The 25,332-nt window shown below is 41.2% G+C and overlaps 1 protein-coding gene across 1 annotated transcript in view; it reads right to left on the bottom strand.

Annotated features, from left to right (window-relative positions):
- Positions 1–25,332, bottom strand: part of LOC133663276 (low-density lipoprotein receptor-related protein 1B-like) — an 872,326-nt gene that overhangs the window by 64,751 nt on the left and 782,243 nt on the right. The window contains 11 exon segments of the mRNA XM_062067630.1: positions 296–410; positions 413–518; positions 2,116–2,357; positions 2,502–2,621; positions 7,243–7,377; positions 7,669–7,809; positions 16,354–16,476; positions 16,667–16,789; positions 22,273–22,405; positions 22,776–22,882; positions 23,174–23,306. Of these exon segments, the coding sequence (XP_061923614.1) occupies positions 296–410; positions 413–518; positions 2,116–2,357; positions 2,502–2,621; positions 7,243–7,377; positions 7,669–7,809; positions 16,354–16,476; positions 16,667–16,789; positions 22,273–22,405; positions 22,776–22,882; positions 23,174–23,306 (1,478 nt within the window).

Here is a 25,332-nt window from a genome sequence, read left to right on the forward strand (position 1 = left end):
TAGAGGGGAAAGAGCAGGGAATGGTGCTGCACTGGCCCAGGGCCAATCAGCCAGTGATACACCCAGACCCCTGTAGAGACACCACACACTAAAGGGACCAAGACCCAACTGCTACCAACCCAAAACCTGTATGTAACCTGGCCGCTCAGGGGCTAAATCTGGGCTGGGAATGACATCATACCAACCCCCAAATTCAGTTCAAAACTTGGGAGATTAACAGTGTTCCTGTTGTACAGAAGAACTTGGACCACTGTACTGTATACTTTTAATATCGGACTACAACCACAGCACTTACCCACGGACTGGGCTGACAGCAATGGCATAAGGCTCTCCTGCGATGTCGGTAATCAAGCGGGTGCAATTTGGTCCCTTGAGTTGTCCAACATTTATGGAGTACCGTAATTTTGTCAATGTGCTGTGTAATAGCTGAACCAGTGCATCCGTGAATGATCCGTCCAGTAGATATTTCCGGTGATCCAGTCAGCAGAAATGTCTCTGGGTCGTCGAAAGTCTGAACACTGACACAATTTGAAAAGTCAGATGTACTATTACCTGTTGGTACATCATTGATTGACACAATCAGACAGATATTAGTTAATTACGTTTTATATTGTGGCTGTAGTTTTCAGCCCTTTAGAAGTTATCTTACTGGGAGATGTTTTTTAATATTTTTCCATCTAACTTAACTGAAGGTACTGTGTTTTCCAGACTATAAGCCACTACTTTTTTTCCGAGCTTTGAACCCTGCGGCTTATACAAAGGTGTGGCTAAATATGGATTTTTCTTCGCTAATGGCAATAATGTTTAGTATTCAACAAAACTTACAGAGTAGTAAAACCAACACAGAGACCCGAAAAGGTGTGTTATTGTTTGTGCTATGCCGCCATCTTTTGGAAGGATTCACTCACTAAAGGTGCTGCAAGTTGAAAGCCTACAGTATTTCCGTTTCGTGCCTTGAACCGGAAGTATAATGCTGTTCCATCTTTTAATCATCCATAGCGTTTCTACTTGTATGGTTTGTAAGTTTTACAATATAACTAAATCTATTCATATTTACAAAACCGTCACATGTTTAATGGTAGTGTTTTTCATGCATATTTGTACGTGCTGTCGTACATAATCAATCTATCGTTGTTAGCATTAGCCAATATGCTAACATGTTTACATGTTGCGGTTAGTATTATTAACTTACAATGGCATTCTTTTTGTATCGCTTCAGTTTCAAAATTCCCCAAATTTTTTTTAATTCCCCAAAATGTCACTGTGGACTTTTCTGTTTTGTTTGAGCAGCCGTTTTACTGCCGTGTTACAGGAACCGTTTGGAAACAATTAAGGTATATAAATAAGTATTTACAAAATCTTTCTATATTAATATCTCATTTCACAACGTATTTATCTGTGACTTGTAGTCCGGTACCGGCTAATAGATGGAAACAAATATTTTTCGTCCAAAATGTTGTGGGTGTGGCTTTTATACCAGTGCGCTCTATAGTCAGGAAAATACAGTAATAAAAAAGGCACCTCTTTATATGAAGTAGTCTAGCACTGCAACCCTTAGCAGTAAAATAGTGTTTTTTTTATTATAGTATTAGTATTAAGGTATATTTAATATCTCAGTGAACATTGTTAATCAAATGTAAATTTTATGAGTTATCAATCAATAATAATTCAATAACCAAATTTTTTGTTTTTTAAGTTATGTTCAATTGAAAAATCAAGGTTTTTTTGAGTGCATCACAATTTTCTTTAATCTAAAGGCTTAGTGGCCACATGCGTGGACAGCACCTTTTAGCTCTTATTTCCAAAATTGTGTACACTACTGAATTGGGTCTTATTGCCGCTTATGTGGACACTTATACTGCCATCTGGTGGTGTCAGAAGAGTTTAACATACAATGGAATTTGGAAAAAAAAGTGTAAAAATAAGAATTAGCATGTCACTAAACATGAAGAACACATTTGTTACTTACGGACTAAGTACATCATATCAAAAGATGATTCTTAGTTCTTATTCTAATTAGGGTCCAATAAGCCCAAATAGCAAAGAGAAATAAAAAAAACAGGTTAACAAACAGCTTGGGCCTTAAGAGGTTAAATAAAGAAGAGATATACTTACAATATTTCTGACATTTGTTTTAGTTTGACTTCGTTCCAGACTTTCTTTATAGAATATTCCACCAGGGTTGAATTGGGTAGCCCAGATAAACTTTTGGTGTTGAAACAAAGCATCCATTCCAATAATGCGTGCATTGTCCTCAATTTCTGTGAGTACTTTGTGTCCATGACTCTGGTTAAATGGGTACACAAAACTTCTGATTTCAGTGTCATTAGCAATGTAGAGCACTCGATCTTCTGGTCCTGCCAGGAGAGTAATTAAAGAAAAGAAAGCAACACAGAATAAGCTTGGATTTATTTTTAGAAAGACAGAATTGTACTCCTAAATGAAGGTCATCTGAAAAAAACGGATGACAGACTGACTATGGAACTATATGAGCTTCTTACCTTTTGCTACACAGTTACCATCGATCTCCCTGTAATTTCTGTCACATGAGCACTTAAAAGATCCTTTAGTGTTGGTACAGAGATGAGGACAAGTATCAAACTGTAGACACTCGTTCATCTCTAAAAAAATAAATAAAGAGAGCACAATTAAACACAGTTTAAAAACAATGATGCTTGAGTTAATAGTTGCAATATTTCATCAGCAAAAAGAAGGGCAAAGGTTGAAGGAATCTGAAATTAGATATGATCGTTGTCTGATACAACCATGTTTATGTCTGTGTTTTTTCTGTATGCAGTGTTTTTGTTGCTTAGTAGCTACATAACCACTGAAAACATGTAAATAGAATGCTGTCAGAACTGCCCTGGAAAACACAGACTTCCATTTCTGAGCACATTCCAACATTCAATGTTTGAAAGACAAAGAGTTCAAATTGTCACAACAGGAGCCAACTTCCTTTACTTTATTTTGACTGACCAAGTGACAACTTGGATAATGAATATGTTCTGAGACAAAATTGCTGATATTTTCTTGTTTGACATAGTTTTGTTGAATTTTTTTGAGGCATGTAGATCAAAAGGGTTAATTATGCGGATTTGAGTGTAATACAATTTGCTTTGATACCGTTGTTTTCCTTGTTTTGTGGACACATAGTTTTACCTTGCTACTTATTGTTACAAGCTCAGGGGAATATGAAGAGGTGATTTGTGGTTCATATGGATATGTATTTTTACACAAAGTCACAATGTGTTCAAACATAGACTTTCTTAAAGGCCTACTGAAACCCACTACTACCGACCACGCAGTCTGATAGTTTATATATCAATGATGAAATCTTAACATTATAACACATGCCAATACGGCCGGGTTAACTTATAAAGTGACATTTTAAATTTGCCGCTAAACTTCCGGTTCGAAACGCCTCTGAGGATGACGTATGCGCGTGACGTAGCCCGACGAACACGGGTATGCCTTCCACATTGAAGCCGGTACGAAAAAGCTCTGTTTTCATTTCATAATTCCACAGTATTCTGGACATCTGTGTTCGTGAATCTGTTTCAATCATGTTCATTGCATTATGGAGAAGGAAGCCAAGCAAGCAAAGAAGAAAGTTGTCGGTGCGAAATGGACGTATTTTTCGAACGTAGTCAGCCACAACAGTACACAGCCGGCGCTTCTTTGTTTACATTCCCGAAAGATGCAGTCAAGATGGAAGAACTCGGATAACAGAGACTCTAACCAGGAGGACTTTTGATTTGGATACACAGACGCCTGTAGAGAACTGGGACAACACAGACTCTTACCAGGATTACTTTGATTTGGATGACAAAGACGCAGACGTGCTACTGTGAGTATGCAGCTTTGGCTTTTTTTTGCGTATGTACGTAACTTTTTTAAAATATATAAGCTTTATGAACCTTGGGTTAGGTGAACGGTCTTTTGGGCTGAGTGATTGTGTGTGTTGATCATGTGTTTGAATTGTATTGGCGTGTTCTATGGAGCTAGGAGCTAGCAGAGGAGCTAGGAGCTAGCATAACACGTACCGTACCGTAAGTGCGCGTCACGTACGTAACTTTTTAAAAATATATAAGCTTTATGAACCTTGGGTTAGGTGAACGGTCTTTTGGGCTGAGTGATTGTGTGTGTTGATCGGGTGTTTGAATTGTATTGGCGTGTTCTATGGAGCTAGGAGCTAGCAGAGGAGCTAGGAGCTAGCATAACAAACACGCAGGTGTTATTATGCAGGATTAATTTGTGGCATATTAAATATAAGCCTGGTTGTGTTGTGGCTAATAGAGTATATATATGTCTTGTGTTTATTTACTGTTGTAGTCATTCCCAGCTGAATATCAGGTACCGTGAGTATGCAGCCTTGGCTGCTAAACATTCGATAACTTGACCGTATGTGCGCGTCACGTACGTAACTTTTTAAAAATATATAAGCTTTATGAACCTTGGGTTAGGTAAACGGTCTTTTGGGCTGAGTGATTGTGTGTGTTGATCAGGTGTTTGAATTGTATTGGCGTGTTCTATGGAGCTAGGAGCTAGCAGAGGAGCTAGGAGCTAGCATAACAAACACGCAGGTGTTTTTATGCAGGATTAATTTGTGGCATATTAAATATAAGCCTGGTTGTGTTGTGGCTAATAGAGTATATATATGTCTTGTGTTTATTTACTGTTGTAGTCATTCCCAGCTGAATATCAGGTCACCCCCGCCTCTCACAGCATCTTCCCTATCTGAATAGCTTCAACTCCCCACTAGTCCTTCACTTGCACTTTACTCATCCACAAATCTTTCATCCTCGCTCAAATTAATGGGGAAATTGTCGCTTTCTCGGTCCGAATCTCTCTCACTTCATGCGGCCATCATTGTAAACAATAGGGAACTTTGCGTATATGTTCAACTGACTACGTCACGCTACTTCCGGTAGGTGCAAGCCTTTTTTTTATCAGATACCAAAAGTTGCAATCTTTATCGTCGTTGTTCTATACTAAATCCTTTCAGCAAAAATATGGCAATATCGCGAAATGATCAAGTATGACACATAGAATAGATCTGCTATCCCCGTTTAAATAAAAAAAATTCATTTCAGTAGGCCTTTAAACATTTGAACATATGAACCATACTTGTACAACATGCATGGTGGCTAGGCTAAATAAACTTTTGTCTGGTGTTAAAGCTGGTAAGTTATCTTTGTAGCATCGTTGTGGTGTTTTTATGACATAGTTTACTGTTAGAAATGTCTTAGAACGCGAACAATATGCAAAAGGTCCCTGTGAATATTGTCATTCATCTAGGTAATTGTATTCTTAGGGCATTGAATCGATCGCAACCGGACTGTTCAGATTAAGACGAGATTGTCTTAAATTGTCATCGTAAATCATACTTTGAGTAGATTAACAGCAAATAGCAAACATTAGCAATCAAAGCTGGTTTAAATCAAGTAACAATGCTATGTGTTGACAATTGTAAGCACATTATTGAGAACATGCTTACCTGTTTGCTAATATAGGAGGTCCTCGGTCTACGAACGAGTGTTAGTGTCAGTAAATCTTACAGAATGTACCGTATATTTACACCTGATGCAACTCTGGCCAGGAATCGAACCCACGGCCAGGGATTATCACTATCCATTTCATAGGAGCTGATCCTTCCACATGTTCAAGGTGTCATTCTTTTTCCTTGATGATGGTCTCAGCGTTTAAGCGGCATTTTAGGGTTCATAAATTTCACTTTAATTTTCCCTTTCTCTTTTCTTGTATTTTATGCGCTGCTGTCAGAAGAGTCTATGTCTCATGCAGGGGACACAATGAAGGTTGAAATGTAACATTTTAATTTTAAGAAACAAAGTGATGCTGTCCTTTCTCAGCGTAGTGACACAAACCAGCTACGTATTATTCCGCTGTACGCACATAATTAATAGATTTTTATTTTTTGTACAGTATTATTTATGAGAATGCGTTCGTTTCCATGAAATGTCGTATCGTGGAACATCGTAATACGAGGACAGCCTGTAGATGCATTTTTAAGTAGTTTCCAAGTGTTTTGCAGCAGATTCCCACTAAATCCATCCATCCATTTTCTACCGCTTGTCCCTTTTGGGGTCGCGGGGGGTGCTGGAGCCTATCTCAGCTGCATTTGGGCGGAAGGCGGGGTACACCCTGGACAAGTCGCCACCTCATCACAGGGCCAACACAGATAATCAGACAACATTCACACTCACATTCACACATTAGGGACCATTTAGTGTTGCCAATCAACCTATCCCCAGGTGCATGTCTTTGGAGGTGGGAGAAAGCCGCAGTACCCGGAGGGAACCCACGCAGTCACGGGGAGAACATGCAAACTCCACACAGAAAGATCCTGAGCCCGGGATTGAACTCAGGACCTTCGTATTGTGAGGCACATGCACTAACCCCTGTACCACCGTGCTGCCCTTTCCCACTAAACGTTACTCTAAAATTAAAAAAAGTGAAGATATATATATATATATATATATATATATATATATATACACTACCGTTCAAAAGTTTGGGGTCACATTGAAATGTCCTTATTTTTGAAGGAAAAGCACTGTACTTTTCAATGAAGATAACTTTAAACTAGTCTTAACTTTAAAGAAATACACTCTATACATTGTTAATGTGGTAAATGACTATTCTAGCTGCAAATGTCTGGTTTTTGGTGCAATATCTACATAGGTGTATAGAGGCCCATTTCCAGCAACTATCACTCGAGTCTTTTAATGGTACAATGTGTTTGCTCATTGGCTCAGAAGGCTAATTGATGATTAGAAAACCCTTGTGCAATCATGTTCACACATATGAAAACAGTTTAGCTCGTTACAGAAGCTACAAAACTGACCTTCCTTTGAGCAGATTGAGTTTCTGGAGCATCACATTTGTGGGGTCAATTAAACGCTCAAAATGGCCAGAAAAAGAGAACTTTCATCTGAAACTCGACAGTCTATTCTTGTTCTTAGAAATGAAGGCTATTCCACAAAATTGTTTGGGAGACCCCAAACTTTTGAACGGTAGTGTGTGTGTATATATATATATATATATATATATATATATATATATATATATATATATATATATATATATATATATATATATATATATATATATATATATACTATTATGGTATTCAGAACCAGTAATTTTTCCCTGTAAGGTGTTAAACAATAGCAATGCTATTTACATAAACAATAGTAAAGGACAACGAGGATTGTCTACTACCGTCACATTGGCCTGACTTCTGGTTCCTCTTGAAGCCTGGTTTGCATTGGCATACTGCATTGGTATTTGTCTGGTTGCATATGGCATCCTCTCCACATGGATTTGTTTTCTTACTACATACATCTCCGCTGGAAACTGCAAACAAAGACGGGACTTTGATTACACAACCATCCTCACCATCTCAGACACCCGTTGTGCTTTTCTCTTGATGTGCAAAAGCCAAAAGGACGTCATCCTCTTTCACATCACGCACAACCTATCTAAATAAAAAGGCATACGTACAATAGCATAAATAACAAACATCACAGCTAAATTGAATATGATGCACTTTACAATAACATTGTGGCATCACTGGGACTTTTCATCTCCTTTGACTGCATCTTTGATCAGTTTGCTTATTTATTAGTCAATTGGTGGCAGACTTACAAGCTTTGCAATCTTGCTCTTCCGAGCCACCGTCTCCGCAGTCGTTGAATAGGTCACATTGTAGCTGGATGGATATACATCGTCTGTTACTGCAGCTGAACTCGGTCTTCCCACAAGGTCGAGGTCTTCCAGCCGCCACTTCTGCTTTGACAACCAAAGACATAAGCTCATAAGACAAGACCTTCAAAACTTAAATACTTCAATGGACTAAAAATGTTGTGCACCCATATTATTAAATTAATCAGCTGTTATGTTCCCTTTGTGCTTTAGCATAACAAGATCATAAATCCGTCCAGTTTCTGTAACAGTATTTCTGTTTTGTTGAGCATCTCTGTGAAATACTATATTCCCAAAAACCCTGCATAACAAGATTTTAAACAATTCAATGCTTCATAGTTTGTGGGAGAGTTGGAGGAAAGCTCTTTTCCATTGCAAATTGTCCACTAAACGCCAACTCACTTCCTTGTCATTGTAAAGTAATCCAAGTGGCGAGGACTTGAAAAAAAAGCATTCGACCAAAGTCCCTCTTGACACTCTGTGCCATTCTGTCTCTGGACAATCAGCACAGGAGCTTAATTGCCAGCAGTAAATCAAGCCTGTTCACAGCATAGCTAATGGTCATCATATTAAGGAGAACATTTCTAGTCACAGCCAAGGTGTTGACAGCAGTTTGGTGGCCCGAGGATTTAGTTTCTGCTATTTGCAGATTATGTGGTCCTGATTCAAGTTTCATAGAGCTGACTTTCAGCATTTACTAGGGAAGTTTTCATCTAAGTGTGAAGATTCTGGGAAGATAATCAGCACCTCCAAATCTGAGGGGATTGGTTCTCAGCCGGAAAAGGGTGGACTATACACTTTGGGTCGGGAGTGAAATCCGGCCTCAGGTAGAGGTGTTTATACAGCTCAGAGTTTTGCGCAGAAGTGAGAACAGAATAGACAGCCAGATCCACATATGGTCATCTCAGCACCAGCAGTATTGTGGTGTTGTGGCAAATTGAATACGTTAGTAATCACTTGACCAAACCACAATTTTAGTCTAAGTGTTTGTGTAGTGTCTCTTTGCCTTAACTGCTTGTGCCTTTTTTTGTTAGACATTTTTATGGCCCTGATACATTCCTGAAGCCCATGGGAAATCCCTCCACTTGGTCCTTATAGTCAAACCCCCACCGTGTTTAGGCAGAGGACAAAGACTTTTGTGATGTGGGAATATCACTTAATTATATTGTATTCATCTTTTGGTCTGAGGTTACTCTTCAAACGGATTTAGTTTAGGATTGATACTGCCTGTCCTATGTTTGATCAAAACATTCCTGTTTTTGCTATGTTCACAATCAGATAAAGTGCATTTTGCGCATTCTTCGCCCAACCCCTCCCCACTCTTCTCACATTCCAAGGTATAAAGATCTGGTAGATTTTGGTGTGCTCCTCTGACTCTCTTGCTCTTTCTGAAACGGCGTAAACTTTTCTCCTCTGTAATCTGATGTTATTTGGGATTTCTAATAAATACTTTAAAGGCCTACTGAAATGCGATTTTCTTATTTAAACAGGGATAGCAGGTCCATTCTATGTGTCATACTTGATCATTTCGCGATATTGCCATATTTTTGCTGAAGATTTAGTAGAGAACATCGACGATAAAGTTCGCAACTTTTGGTCGCTGATAAAAAAGCCTTGCCTGTACCGGAAGTAGCAGACGATATGCGCGTGACGTCACCGGTTGTGGAGCTCCTCACATCTGCACATTGTTTACAAGCATGGCCACCAGCAGCGAGAGCGATTCGGACCGAGAAAGCGACAATTTCCCCATTAATTTGAGCGAAGATGAAAGATTCGTGGATGAGGAAAGTGAGAGTGAAGGACTAGAGGGCAGTGGAAGCGATTCAGATAGGGAAGATGCTGATATTCAGCTGGGAATGACTAAAACAGTCAATAAACACAAGACATATATATATACTCTATTAGCCACAACACAACCAGGTTTATATTTAATATGCCACAAATTAATCCCGCATAACAAACACCTCCCCCCTCCCGTCCATATAACCCGCCAATACAAATCAAACACCCGCACAACACACTCAATCCCACAGCCCAAAGTACCGTTCACCTCCCCCAAAGTTCATACAGCACATATATTTCCCCAAAGTCCCCAAAGTTACGTACGTGACATGCACATAGCAGCACGCACGTACGGGCAAGCGATCAAATGTTTGGAAGCCGCAGCTGCATACTCATGGTACCGCGTCTGCGTATCCAACTCAAAGTCCTCCTGGTAAGAGTCTCTGTTGTCCCAGTTCTCCACAGGCCAATGGTAAAGCTTGACTGTCATCTTTCAGGAATGTAAACAATGAAACACCGGCTAAGTGTTTGTGTTGCTGCAGCCGGCCGAAATACAGCTACAGCTTTCTTCTTTGCTGTCTCCATTGTTCATTGAACACATTGCAAAAGATTCACCAACACAGATGTCCAGAATACTGTGGAATTTTGCGATGAAAACAGACGACTTAATAGCTGGCAACAATGGTGTCCCAAAATGTCCTCTACAATCCGTGACGTCACGCGCAGGCGTCATCATACCGAGACATTTTCAGCAGGATATTTTGCGCGAAATTTTAAATTGCACTTTAGTAAGCTAACCCGGCCGTATTGGTATGTGTTGCAATGTTAATATTTCATCATTGATGTATAAACTATCAGACTGCGTGGTCGGTAGTAGTGGGTTTCAGTAGGCCTTTAAAGACCCTAGCTTTCGCTGGACATCAATCAATCAATCAATCAAAGTTTATTTATATAGCCCTAAATCACGAGTGTCTCAAAGGGCTGCACAAGCCACAACGACATCCTCGGCTCAGATATCACATCAGGGCAAGAAAAAAGTCAATCCAATGGGATACAATGAGAAACCTTGGAGGGGACCGCAGATGCGATACTATAGCAAAACAGAAAAACACAACTTGCTGCTTTGAGGTTTAAAACATAACAGGAGTACAAATGTGAAAAATAATTGAGAGCTACTTTAAAAAGCCTCACCAAAAGCTTCACTCTCATCATATACACTACCTCAGAGATACCTTTAAAAACGTTTGGGTCCCAAATGCATGTTTAATTTTTTTGTTGTCAGTTCCCTTATACGCACAACTGTCATCTTTCCTAGAAAAATACAAACATAAAGGGAAATCAAACCTCTACGCAGGGAAATTGGTAAGGAACAGCATTAAGTGATAGCAGGATGGAAGGACAACCAGATAGGATTGAGGGGAGATTGAAAAGATGGATGGAGGGAAGAGGCGTACAATAGAGGGAGGTAATGGAGTGAAGTGGAAGATTAACGATCAGATCAATGAAATCAGAGAGGAAGATAAGGGAGGAAAGAGCGAATGAAAGAGTGAAATATGAATGAAGTCATTTGTCCTGTTCACTCAAGCCTGCCCTGTGCCATCACTCAAATCAGTTTTACATTGCAGGAAATAAAACCAGGATGTCATAGTAAAAAGATTCAGCAGTTTCATAAGATTTGTCCAACAAAACTATAGTTCATTTGAAATGCATTGCAAAACCCCATACAGTCTGCAATCATAACACATTAAACAGCAGTTAAAAAAACGTGAAATGGTTGTCATCGTGTTGAGGGGAACTATACAAGAGCAGCGGGCTCCCACTGATTAATAATGAGACAAAATTGTTCAAATGTAACAAGTACTAATTAGGGCATCTCAAGTAAGAGTTTGTATGTATTTCAAATGTTCTCTCTTCATACAAGCTCAACAATATATCTGCACCCCTAATAAATATCTAGGCAAGGGATGGGTAGCAAATTCAGTACTTTTATAGTTACCGCCCAAAGTCCATAGGTACTATCTGGTACCGATTTACGTAAAATCAAAGGCTGGCATATTTTACTATCTTTTGTTGGACGTGATGTCACGTCCGGTTGCAGACTTGGCACTTGGCCAGGGATCAAACACTGAGAGCGGACTCAGCCGGTCTGCCTTTAGACAATGCTACGATGTTCAATGCCAGCAAAGCAAGATGGCTTCACTTTACATTTGCTAGCTTGATGCTAATTTACTTTTGGTTTGCCATAAACATGCTGCTACCGATAACATTAGCGATTTCAACACTTTTAAATTAGGTAGTGCAAACTACAACTAAGATGCATATTGCAATCAAACAGCTGGTGTGTAATACATACAGTACTTACAGTTAAAACACTTTGTCAGGCTCAACAAAAAACACAAATGATGCATTTCGCTTGATGGCAAAGACTACTTCCTGATAGAGATGTCCAATAATGGCTTTTTTGCCCATATCCGATATTGTCCAACTCTTAATTACCTATTCTGATATCAACCGATACCGATATATACAGTTGTGGAATTAACACATTATTATGCCTAATATTGTTGTGATGCCCCGCTGGATGCATTAAACAATGTAATAAGGTTTTCCAAAATAAATCAACTCAAGTTATGGAAAAAAATGCCAACATGGCACTGCCATATTTACTATTGAAGTCACAAAGTGCATTTTTTTTTTTTAACATGCCTCAAAACAGCAGCTTGGAATTTGGGACATGCTCTCCCTGAGAGAGCATGAAGAGGTTGGGGTGGGCGGGGTTGAGGTGGGTGTATATTGTAGCATCCCGGAAGAGTTAGTGCTGCAAGGGGTTCTGGGTATTTGTTCTGTTGTGTTTATGTTGTGTTACGGTGCGGATGTTCTCCCGAAATGTGTTTGTCATTCTTGTTTGGTGTGGGTTCACAGTGTGGCGCATATTTGTAACAGTGTTAAAGTTGTTTATACGGCCACCCTCAGTGTGACCTGTATGGCTGTTGACCAAGTATGCCTTGCATTCACTTGTGTGTGTGAAAAGCCGTAGGTATTATGTGATTGGGCTGGCACGCAAAGGCAGTGCCTTTAAGGTTTATTGGCGCTCTGTACTTCTCCCTACGTCCGTGTACCACTCCGTACAGCGACAATTTAAAAAGTCATACATTTTACTTTTTGAAACCGATACCGATAATTTCCGATATTACTTTTTAAAGCATTTATCGGCCGATAATATCGGCAGCCCAATATTATCGGCAGCCTGATATTATCGGACATCTCTACTTCCTGACAAAGGCAACACACCGTAGCCTCTACACTACTGCCATCTCATGTCTTGGAATTGCAGCTAATGTACGGTACTTGAAAAAAGGACACATATTTGTAAGAAAACAAAATGACAACAGGACAGCACAGCTCTGTTGTAAATTTTAAAGAAAATCTAAATTTTTTTGAACAATTAACATGTATTACCACATTAAAAACACACAAAAGTACCAACAATTGGGACAGTTTAACAAAATCATGGAATCTATCTATCTCTATATTTGACCACTCTTCTTAGTGGAGTAAGACGAGCTAATCTAAATTGGTTGTTTTCCTAACATGGACATCGGCATTCAAGCATTGTCCACAAATTGCTCTTTACTCAGTATGTGAAGTGCCACACAAGGGACAATACAACTTTGGACTTGCTGTATGCAAATGTCAATGATGCATACGCATTCACCCCTCTCCTCGCTCTCTGCCGCTCTAATCACACACAACCGTGTTTATCTTCTCTCACACTACACCCCACGTGGTGGGAAAACAGCCACCACAAAATAGAACTGTGATGAAGTGGACGGATGAGGCCTGTGACCGGTTGAGGGACTTTTTTAACACCACAGACTGGGACATACTCTGCAGCCCACATGGAGAGGACTTCAACAGTCTGACAGAGTGCATTATAGACCACATCAACTTACGTGTGGAAAACACTGTGCCCTCCAAGAAGATGCAGTGTTTTCCCGGCAACAAACCCTGGATCACTTCGGAGTTAAAAGCCCTGCAGAATGAGAAGAAGAGGGCTTTTGCCACAGGGGACAAGGAAGAGATCAGGAAAGGCCAGCTGGAGCTTAGATATGAGATCAGGAGGTGTAATAAGGACTACAAGGAAAAACTGGAACAACGGCTGGAGCAAAAGTGTGGACCAGCCTAAAACAGATTTCAGGTCACGGAAAAGGTGGAAGTGGGCATCAAGCCTCTGTCGACCAAAAAGTGGACCGACAAACTGAATGCTTTTTTCAAAAGGTTTTACTCTGGCCGCAGTGATACTCCCGTCCCACCCCCACTGAACACCAGCTATCACCCACCCACCTTTCCATCAGTCTGGATCAGGTGAGGAGGGAGTTGGGAAGGAACAAGGTTAGGAAACCGACAAATCCAGATGTCATTAGTTCAAATTTACGTAGGGAAATTGTGGACCAGCTCACTGGCATGGTCCAGTACATTTTTAACACGAGCCTCGGTCTGGAAAAAGTTCCCACCCTGTGAAAGACCTGTTACGTGGTTTCAAAGCATCACATCCTAAGGAGCCCAACGACTGCAGACCTTTTGCTTTGACCTCCCACCTCATGAAGAACATGGAGAGGATCATCTTTAGCCACCTTTGCCGGCTGACGTTGTCAGCAATGGCTCCTTTGCAATTTGCTTCCCGTCAAAGCATTGGGGTAGATGATGCCATCATTCACCAGTTGCATAGAAACTACTGGAAGCACAATGAAATGCCTGTTCTATGACTTCTCGAGTGCTTTCAACACAATCCAGCCAGCAAGGCAGAAGTGGACCATCATCAACTACCTCACCGACAGACCAAAGTACGAAAGTTCCACAACTGTTCTTCGGATGTGGTAGTTTGCAACACTGAGGCTCCCCACGAGAGGGTGTTGTCACTCTACCTGTTCACTGTATATACTTCAGACACAAATCCAACCCCTGCCATCTGCATAGGTTCTCGGACGACTCCGCAGTGGTGGGCTGTTTCTGACAGGAGTGAGCAGGAATACTGGAAAGACATCTGAGGTTTTGGACTGGTGAGCATGTAATCACCTGCCCTTGAACACCAGTGAGACAGAGGAGCCTGTGATTGACTTCTGGCGATCAGCACCACCATGCACATCGGTAAACATCCAGAGATCAGACGTAGATATAGCGGACTCTTTTAAATACCTGTTCACCTCAACAATAAACTGGACTGGACTTTGACTGAGTAGTGACACATCAAAATAACTACATTTTTCAACTTCTACCATTTTTTATAATAGCTACTAAATATTTTCCCAACTCATGTAAATTCACAATTATTTGTAGATGTTCTTATTGTTATGATTATTGGGTGCGAGCAAACAATTTTTTGCTGTCAAAGAGGAATCTACCTGTTGTTAAAGGCCTACTGAAACCCACTACTACCGACCACGCAGTCTGATAGTTTATATATCAATGATGGAATCTTAACATTGCAACACATGCCAATACGGCCGGGTTAACTTATAAAGTGCAATTTTAAATTTCCCGCAAAACTTCCGGTTGAAAACGTCTATGTATGATGACGTATGCGCGTGACGTCAATGGTTGAAACGGAAGTATTCGGACACCATTGTATTCAATACAAAAAGCTCTGTTTTCATCGCAAAATTCCACAGTATTCTGGACATCTGTGTTGGTGAATCTTTTGCAATTTGTTTAATGAACAATGAAGACTGCAAAGAAGAAAGCTGTAGGTGGGGTCGGTGTATTAGCGGCTGGCTGCAGCAACACAACCAGGAGAACTTTGACTTGGATAGCAGACGCACTATCCGACGCTAGCCGCCGACCGCATCGATGATCGGGTAAAGTCCTTCGTCGCTCCGTCGATCGCTGGAACGCAAGTGAGCACGGGTGTTGATGAGCAGATGAAGGCTGGCTGGCGTAAGTGGAGCGCTAATGTTTTTAGCATAGCTCTGTGAGGTCCCGTAGCTAAGTTAGCTTCAATGGCGTCGTTAGCAACAGCATTAACTGGAAAGCATTAACCGTGTAGTTACAGGTCCATGGTTTAATAGTATTGTTGATTTTCTGTCTATCCTTCCAGTCAGGGGTTTATTTCTTTTGTTTCTATCTGCAGTTAAGCCCGATGCTATCACGTTAGCTCCGTAGCTAAAGTGCTTCGCCGATGTATTGTCGTGGAGATAAAAGTCACTGTGAATGTCCATTTCGCGTTCTCGACTCTCATTTTCAAGAGGATACAGTATCTGAGGTGGTTTAAAATACAAATCCGTGATCCAGAATAGAAAAAGGAGAAAGTGTGGAATCCAATGAGCCCTTGTACCTAAGTTACGGTCAGAGCGAAAAAAGATACGTCCTGGACTGCACTCTAGTCCTTCACTCTCACGTTCCTCATCCACAAATCTTTCATCCTCGCTCAAATTAATGGGGTAATCGTCGCTTTCTCGGTCCGAATCGCTCTCGCTGCTGGTGTAAACAATGGGGAAATGTGAGGAGCCCTTTAACCTGCGACGTCACGCTACTTCCGGTACAGGCAAGGCTTTTTTTATCAGCGACCAAAAGTTGCGAACTTTATCGTCGATGTTCTCTACTAAATCCTTTCAGCAAAAATATGGCAATATTGCGAAATGATCAAGTATGACACATAGAATGGATCTGCTATTCCCGTTTAAATAAAAAAAAATCATTTCCGTAGGCCTTTAAATCATGATTACTATCAGGAAGTTATTTGGGCCTACTTACTTGGGTCAAACTAAATACTCATACTAGCTTCAAGTACATTATGTGAGAAAAGAAACACTAGAACGTTCTAATTAATTCAATGCATAGTGTACTCACCACACTCTTCTTCATCAGAGCTGTCACCACAATCATCCACTTTGTTGCAGACTTGGTCGGCGCGCAGGCAAACATGATTATTTCTGCAGCGGAATGGCCTCGTTGGAGGACAAGCAAGTTTTTCTGGGGGTAAAAGGAGACGCAAAACAAAACGCTATGTGATTTTAAGAAAAACAACTAAACAACTGCAGGCCGTCTTGGCTGAAATAACACTGAAATACTTACTGTGGGGAAATAGTAGAAAATCATAAATATTCTTAAAAAACACAATAACACTGTTTCCACATTAAAACAAATATGCAGTCCAACCCACCACACATGTCTGTGTCTTCATCCGAATTGTCTCCGCAGTCGTCCCTGCCATCACACACCCATGTGTGCAGTTTGCACAAGGTGTTATTGCAAATGAATTCATCAGCCCGACAGAAGAATGCCCCTACAATCACACAAAGTAAGAAAAAAGAAAAAACGGTTTAACGCCAACTTTAACAGAAAAGTCTATTCAAGTGAACAAAATGTGTTACTCAAAAAATGTAGTTTTTTCTCCCATCCTTCTTTAAGTCCGTGACAGGTATAGGTGAGAAGCACTTTCCCATCTAATAGCTGTTCTGTTCTTCCAATTTAGGCTTACTCTATATGGACGAAAGCACTAGCTATTACTCCTACAGAAAGTGAAAATGGTTTTCCTGTTGGAGCAAAGATACCTTCTGCTCTTCCAGAAATACTTTCTATAAGAGTTTGGATAGTGGGATTTTTTGGAACACTCATCCAGGTAATGCTGTCAGAGGCACTAATATTGGACCTGAGCCTTGAGAAAAATCTATCGTGTATGTTCTGGTTGAGAGGTCAGGGCCCAAAAATGATTCCTTACCAAAACTGATCCAGTCATGCTTTATGAAACATGCTATGTGAACTGTGGCACAGTCATGTTGTAATAGAAAATTACCTTCGTTAAACTATTCCTGCTAAGTTGGAACTGTTTTGTTTGACCTTTGTATTTGTACTTCTATTTTCTTTGTGCTTCCTCTTAGATTCCCAGACTTCCTGCACATTGTGCCTTTATTTTTTTCCAAATGCCATGTTTAGGCCCTGTTGGTATTTTTGTTGTTCTGAGTAAAATTAACAACAGCTTGTAGCAATGGCATCCAATTGTCCGGCTCTGCATCTGGAGTTACTGACCTGATTACACAAAAAATGATTAAGTGTTGTGCCTAAATGATTACATAATCTAAAAAAATAAGGAATCCAACCTTAAATAGTTTAGAGATTTGTCGAAAACTTTTGGCCATATAGTATATGATGATTCTTCTAAATCAGGGGTCTCAAACTCAATTTACCCGGGGGCCGCTGGAGGCAGAGTCTGGGTGGGGCTGGGCCGCATCAAGTATTCCACAAGAAAAGCTTTGTTAAAAAAAAAAAGTTTCTCTCAAATGTATTTATTTTAATTTTTTTTAACACAGAATAAGATACAAATTAAATAAACACATTAAGTAATAATAAAACAATAAGAACATACCATGTTCTCCGGACTGTAGGGCAAACTTAAAATCATTTTTTTTCCTCGAAACTCGACAGTGCGCCTTATAACACGGTGCACCTAATGTACGGAATAAGTTTGGTTGAGCTTACCCACCTCGAAGCAATTTTATTTGGTACATGGTGAACTGCTAAGTGTGACCAGTAGATGACAGTCAAACATAAGAGATGAGTGTAGGCTGCACAGTTTGATGTGCTTCAACATACGAGTATTATTATGGTGTGTGTATAAAGTAAGACATATTATCTGGTGTTTTGTTTCGCAATATTATGCAAAAGCAACTTTTCTTACCTTTTAGTATCTGCTGATCTGTATTTGGGATCTGCATACATCCTGAAAAATTGTGTGCGTCCGCCTTTGTAGTCCGTGGTGACGCCGTAGTTGATAAGCTTCTTCTTTTTGTTTTTCTTATGTGGCATTCATCCTCCGCTGTTGCCATTTCTAATATAAAGTAGTGTAAAGTTCTTACTTATATCTGTCAGTAAACTCGCCATGAAAGCGCTAAAACATACCGGTGTGGTGAGGTTACATTATTCACCCAAGGAACTTTAGTTATTAGAGTTCCGGTCGGACGGTTTTTCACGGGAAACATTTCCGGTGTTGTTGTTTCCGGATGACGAGATGCTGCTCCGTTATTGATTGAAGTAAAGCATGAATGTCATTAAAACAGTTAGCGCCATCTTTTGACACTTCTTCCACTCCCATCTTTGCACGCTACACCGCTACAACAAAGATGACGGGGAGAAGACGCTGCCGAAGGTGAGCCACGTAAATAAGACCGCCCACAAAACGGCGCATCCGGAAGCGACTGTCAGAAAGCGGCTCGAAGATGATCTGTAAAACATGATATATGCAACATTTTGACTAAAGAACCACCATTACATGTTATGTAGACCACAAGGAAGTGTTATCAGTTTAGATAAAAATCATAATAATATGATAATAGGACTTCTTTAATGCGCCTTATATATGAAAAAAGATCAAAAATAGACCATTCATCGGCAGTGCGCCTTATAATCCGGTGCGCCCTATGGTCCGGTGCACCCATTGGTCCGGAAAATACGGTACATGTTTGGGGATGCGGAGTGTATTTTAATTACACTTGGTGTCGTGTTTAACCAACGCACGGAGAACGTCTCGATGCACGGACAACCTCGTTTCCCCAATATGCGTCATTTCCGCTTCATCCTGTTGAGTAGCACGGTGGCAGATACTAGCCTGGTAGCAGTCTCCTTTTTTTTTGCCCTCGATGTCGATGTCTTTCATGACATGAACACCATGGCATTTGTAGATGGTACAAAATTCCAGGATAGCGAGTGCAAAAAGCTGCTACCGGAGTGCTGTTACTCGAAAAAGTAGCGAAAATGACACTGTGATGTTGTTGTTGTAATAATAGTAATACAAGACAAATAAAATCAAACAGAAAAATATGTGGTGTTCATCGTGTGAGGCAACGCAAATACAATGCAAATACAAAATAATGACCCACAAATAACGGTGTGACCCTACAATTGGTCCGGGCTATCAGGGACTGTTGTTGCTGACGGACACTAAGGGCCTTCCTGCCCGTCTCGGCAGCCCGCCTGTTTGACTGCTCATCGTGTTTTGTGATTTTGTGCCTGATGTCATGTCACACCGCGGTGAGGGAGTTCTTGTCTTGGTTTTTGTCTTGTGATATTCATGTTTTAGTTTGAAAAATAACTCTCCTCTCGTTTCAGGTCACTTGCCCTTCCTTTCGTGTCATCAGTCTGACGTCATCCCTGATCCTTGATTGTTTCCACCTGTTCCCCATTACCCCCATGTGTCACACCTACTCAGTGGCCTTGTGGCTAGAGTGTCTGCCCTGAGATCGGTAGGTTGTGAGTTCAAACCCCGGCCGAGTCATACCAAAGACTATAAAAATGGGACCCATTACCTCCCTGCTTGGCACTCAGCATCTAGGGTTGGAATTGGGTGTTAAATCACCAAAAAAGTATTCCCGGGCGCGGCACCGCTGCTGCCCACTGCTCCCCTCACCTCCCAGGGGGTGATCAAGGGGATGGGTCGAATGCAGGAGGACAAATTTCACCACACCTAGTGTGTGTGTGATAATCATTGGTACTTTAACTTTAACTTAACTTATAGTCCGCGTCTCCCTTTGTTATGTGCCAGAATGTCTCGTTGTCTCGTGCATCTCTAGCTTCATGCCCAAGCCTTGTCTCGTCTTGCTTTGAGTATCCTGATCCTGAATTTCCTTGTTGGTATTTTGAGTTTCCTTTTCTCCTCTTAAGCAGAGTGAATTTTGGTTTATAAAGTTTTGCATGTCGAAGTGGTCAGTTTAGTTTATTCTTACAGTGCCTTCTTTTTCTCATATTTGAGTTAATTTTTGTTAACTATTTTTCTAGATTAAAAACAGTGTAGAAGTTTTATAGCCCATTTTTTCTCCCTCCTTTTGGAACGTTTTTTGTTATTGTTAAATTTCATAATGATATTCCTCGCTAAGTATAGTCAGAGATTAATATTTTTGTTTCCTCCTTTCGGAGTGATTTTCGGTTTGTTCACTTTTTGTGGAACCTTTTCGCCTATTTGTCAGGTTATAGCCGTTGTTGTATTGCCATGACTCAAGAGGTAAAAAAAAAAAACATTCAAAATAAAAGCCTGACAGATTGTTCTCCACTGTCAGGTTCTGACACCTGAGTCTTTTGTTGCAGTGCCTTTTTGTTTTATTAGCACCGTAGTTTTTTAGTTTTTTTTTAAATCATTGACAGTGTGGACAATAAAGGACTTGTCGCACTCACCACTCTTGTCCTCTGTGCTTTTTGGAATCCACCACAGTAAGCAATGACCTATACCTATAATGTCCTGCTGGGTAGCAACTTTAATAACTTTTTTTTGGAGGTGTTGTGAACGCAGCAGCGCACAGGGATGAATGTCCGCCTGTGTCAAACAGAAATGAGGCAGCCAGCCAGGCATGGAAGAAAACTCTCCATGGCAACACTGCTGTAACTTTCACTCATTGAGAAATGTTTCTCTGCTTGCGTCAAGCCTGGTCGATGTCCCGCATCCGAGAGCCATATACCCCACCGTGATTGGTAGATTCGTTGAGGTCCACACTAGTGTTGTAACAATACCAATATTTTGGTACCGGTACTAAAATTATTTCGATACTTTTCGGTGCTTTTCTAAATAAAAGGACCACAACAATGGCATTATTGGCTTTATTTTAACAAAAAATCTTGAGGTACATTAAACATATGTTTCTTATTGCAGTTAAGTCTATTAATAAAATAGTGAACATACTAGACAACTTGTCTTTTATTAGTAAGTAAACAAGCAAAGGCTCCTAATTAGTCTGCTGACGTATGCAGTAACATATTGTATAATTTTTCAATCTATTATTTTGTCAACATTATTAAGGACAAGTGGTAGAAAATTAATTATTAATCTACTTGTTCATTTACTGTTAATATTTACTTACTTTCTCTTTTAACATGTTCTATCTACACTTCCTGTTAAAATGTAATAATCACTTATTCTTCTGTTGTTTGGATACTTTACATTACTTTTGGATGACACCACAAATTTAGGTATCAATCTGATACCAAGTAGTTACAGGATTATACATTGGTCGTATTCAAAGTCCTCATGTGTCCAGGGACATATTTCCTGATAAATAAATAAAAAACGAAAGAAGATGTTGACGTAATCATAGTAGTATCGACTAGATACGTGCCTGTACTTGGTATCATTACAGTGGATATTAGGTGTGGATTCACCAATGGCGTTTGTTTACGTTTTGATGCCAGTGAGCTACGGTGTGTAGTGAAGCATGTTTAGCTATTCCTCATCCTGCAGGGATGATACTTGTAAGAAACATACTTTATTTGTCACCATGGAGACCAGGATTAGTGATTTAGAAGTAGTTAAAACACTGCAGACGGCGGATGGACGTTAGCCGCTAGATAGCTAGCCATTTCTTAAAGCATCTCTTCCTGAGGGCGTTACAGTGTTATAACTTCACCTTTATAGTTAGTTTTTAAGCCAAAACGCGTCCGTTCTCCCTTTTCTGTCTACACACTGTGTCTGCTTGTAAGTACTCTGTGATTGTGTGCCGCCGAACATGCTCCTCTGCTCGTAAACCAGCAATGTCACGACGAGACTTTGACGCGGTGGGCTGTGGGGCCGGTACGTTTCAGAGACGGTATAGTACCGAAAACTATTCATTAGTATCGCGGTACTATACTAATACCGTACAACCCTAGTCCACACACATTTCTGTAAAGTGCCATTCATATAACTAACAGGGGACTTTTATATCACGTTGGGGTCCGCAAAATATCGTCTCAGGGGCTGCGAGTTTGAGACCCCTGCCTTAAATCATCAATGCAATGCATCACACGCACCTTGGCTGCAGTTTTCCTCATCACTGTGGTCCATACAGTCCATAATGCCATCGCAACGCCAGCGTTGAGGAATGCAGTGTGCACGATTCTGACAAAGAAACTCATCTTCTCTGCACTCTTTCACACAGCCAGTCTGTCAATATTGAGTACATGTAATCTTTTAGCTACATTTTCTCACGTACAGTAGGGAAGGGATTCATATGTCCCCATTCCTGGGTGGGGGTGTTTATCATTTTGCAATGCAGTCTGCTGAAAATGATGGAAAGTACCACTCTACATAGCACGCTGTGATCAAAGTTGGAATTGCCACAAAACACGTTTTTTTTTTAAAGATATTCAACACGTTACTGCCATCTGGCGGCTAAAGTGGATAGTGCACCCCCTCCAATGTGTCACGTTTCATGTGTCAGGTAAACCGTGACAAATGTGGCCCTATGAATACCCTTCCGACTGCAGCGATTTTGTACATAATGTCCGCTCAATGATGTACAAAGTGCACTAACCTCATCTGAGCCATCCAGGCAGTTGTCATGTCCGTCACATCGCAGGGTGGCAGATACGCACCCTCCACTAGCACACACATACTCATTCACAGAACATGAAGGGACCACTGTGAATGAGCACAGTACATTTCATTATCACTGACTCATAGTTACACCTTTGGCGGTAACAACCGGTCGGGAAAAGAGCTATTCTAGAACACATGATCAAAAACAATCACTCACATGAGAAAGCAATAGTGACTATAATGTGCAAATAATGACCAGGGAGCATCTTTTTTCATACTTGAAGCCATTTTTTTCAGGTGATATTTACCCTTGAACTGAGGAAAATATATTTTTAAACTGAAGGTTTTGGGTTGGTTTTTTTTTCCAGAAAAAGACAGCAATGTTCTATGTACCTGTTCCCTGGCAGCTGATCTCATCCTCTCCCATCTTACAGTCTTCTTGGCCGTCGCACAACCACTTTTTTGAGATGCACAGGTTGTTGTGACAACGAAATTGGTCGTCAGCACAATGTGCCTCACAGCCTTTCTGCGTGCAAAAATGTGAACATGTTAGAAAGTGTGCATAACGTGGACATACAGTAATATTTTAATGTGATGACTGAACTGCTCTCCACTGATCTCCACTGCTGTGCCGTGGAGGCACAGCAGTGGAGATCGTAAGCAGCACCAAGTTCCTGGGGGTGCAGATAACTGACAATATGACCCGGAGCTCTTGTAAAAAGAGCTCAGCAGCACATGCACTTTTTGCGTCGGGTGAACAGAGCACAGCTCCCTCCCCCCATTCTCACCACATTCTACAGAGGCACTATAGAGAGCCTACTGACCAACTGCATCTCTGTCTGGACTGGAGCCTGCAGTGCCTCAGACTGGAAGTCTCTGCAGAGAGTGGCGAGGACAGCGGAAAATATCATCAGGACTCATCTTCCTCCTATCCAGGCGATCGCAAAAAGCCGCTGCCTGACCAGGGCTCGGAAAATCTGCAGAGACTCCTCCCACCCCCACTGTTGTGTATTGAGCTGTATGTTTTGTCTGCATGGTTACACCCAGTGACCACCAGGGGGAGTGCCAGGTGGGTTCATATATGTTGGGTTGGACTTCCGTTCGGTGTGTGGAAATAAAGCTGTCTAACGTCTACACCAGCTCCCGACTTGGCTCTCGTGATTACATAGATAAGGTGAAATATAAGTATGACTGTTAGTGTTACATACTAACAGTCAGTATACAATAATTGGCGACGATGATGGGATGCGCCTGCCGACGGATTAAGAGGCGGGTGGCGGCGAATCCGCGGAGTTTATCGACGGCTAGCGTTAGCTTAGCTTGGTTAGCATTAGCTCCGCATAGCAGCGGGGGTACGGCTCACGTCGGGACGACCTGCGAGCATGGCGGGCATCCTGGGACAGATGGACGCCTTTGATGAGTCAACGGAGCAGTGGTCGACATACGTGGAGAGGTTTGAGCACTTCGTGGCAGCAAATGGACTGAATGAGGGGAGGAAGCTGCCGGTGTTTGTCAGCGTGATGGGACCGGCGACGTACGGTCTACTGCGCAGCCTCATCGCCCCAGAGAAGCCGGGCACGAAAACGTATGATGAGGTAGTGACATTGTTGCAAGCACATTTCTCCCCAAAGCCCATAGTGATAGCGGAGAGATATAGATTTCATAAGAGAGATCAGGGGGAGGGGGAAACTATTACACAGTATGTAACAGATCTAAAAAAATTATCAGAGCACTGTGAATTTGGAGCTTACCTGCAGGATGCACTAAGAGACAGGTTAGTGTGTGGGTTGAACAGTGAGTCGATTAAAAAGAGGCTGTTAACAGAGAAGGATTTAACATACCAAAGAGCAGTTGAACTAGCAGTTTCAATAGAAACAGTGGCACGAGAATCTCAACAGCTTAGTAGCTCACAGAAGGTGAACGCTGTCTCTCTCTCCTTGCCACCGGGCCGTAAATGCACTCGTTGTGGTAGAGTAAATCACAAAATGGAGGAATGTTTTTACAAGGACCAGTCCTGCCACAATTGTGGAAAAAGGGGGCACATAGCTCGTATGTGCAGGGAGGATAAAGGGGGACCGAAGACAACACATCTTTTTGGGGTTAAAAAGGGACGGAAAACGAAAGGAAAATCCAAAAAGAGGGCCGATCAGGTAGAGGCGGAGACTAAGCCCAGCGACCCAGAGACAACAGATTCAGATGGGGTGGGAGGCTTACATGTAGTGAAGGTAGAAAAAAGCGTTAAACATAATAGCGCTGCGTCAGCGATTATCTGGGTTAGACCCAAAGTGGAGGGACAAACTATAGAAATGGAGTTAGACACAGGTGCGGCAGTGTCGATCATTTCAGAAAAACTATACAATGCTAAATTTAGCCAGTTACGCCTCCGTACCACCAACCTACTGTTGAGATTGTATACAGGGCAGGTTATGACACCCTTGGGGGTAATAAAAGTAGACGTGCGTCTCAACAAACAAAGGGCACGTCGCCCCCTGTATGTGGTTAAGGGTGACGCTCTCTCTCTTTTTGGACGAGAATGGTTGCGAAAAGTAAAG

The sequence above is a fragment of the Entelurus aequoreus genome, linkage group LG13 (genome assembly GCF_033978785.1).
Source record: "Entelurus aequoreus isolate RoL-2023_Sb linkage group LG13, RoL_Eaeq_v1.1, whole genome shotgun sequence".
In the NCBI taxonomy this organism is placed as follows: domain Eukaryota; kingdom Metazoa; phylum Chordata; class Actinopteri; order Syngnathiformes; family Syngnathidae; genus Entelurus; species Entelurus aequoreus.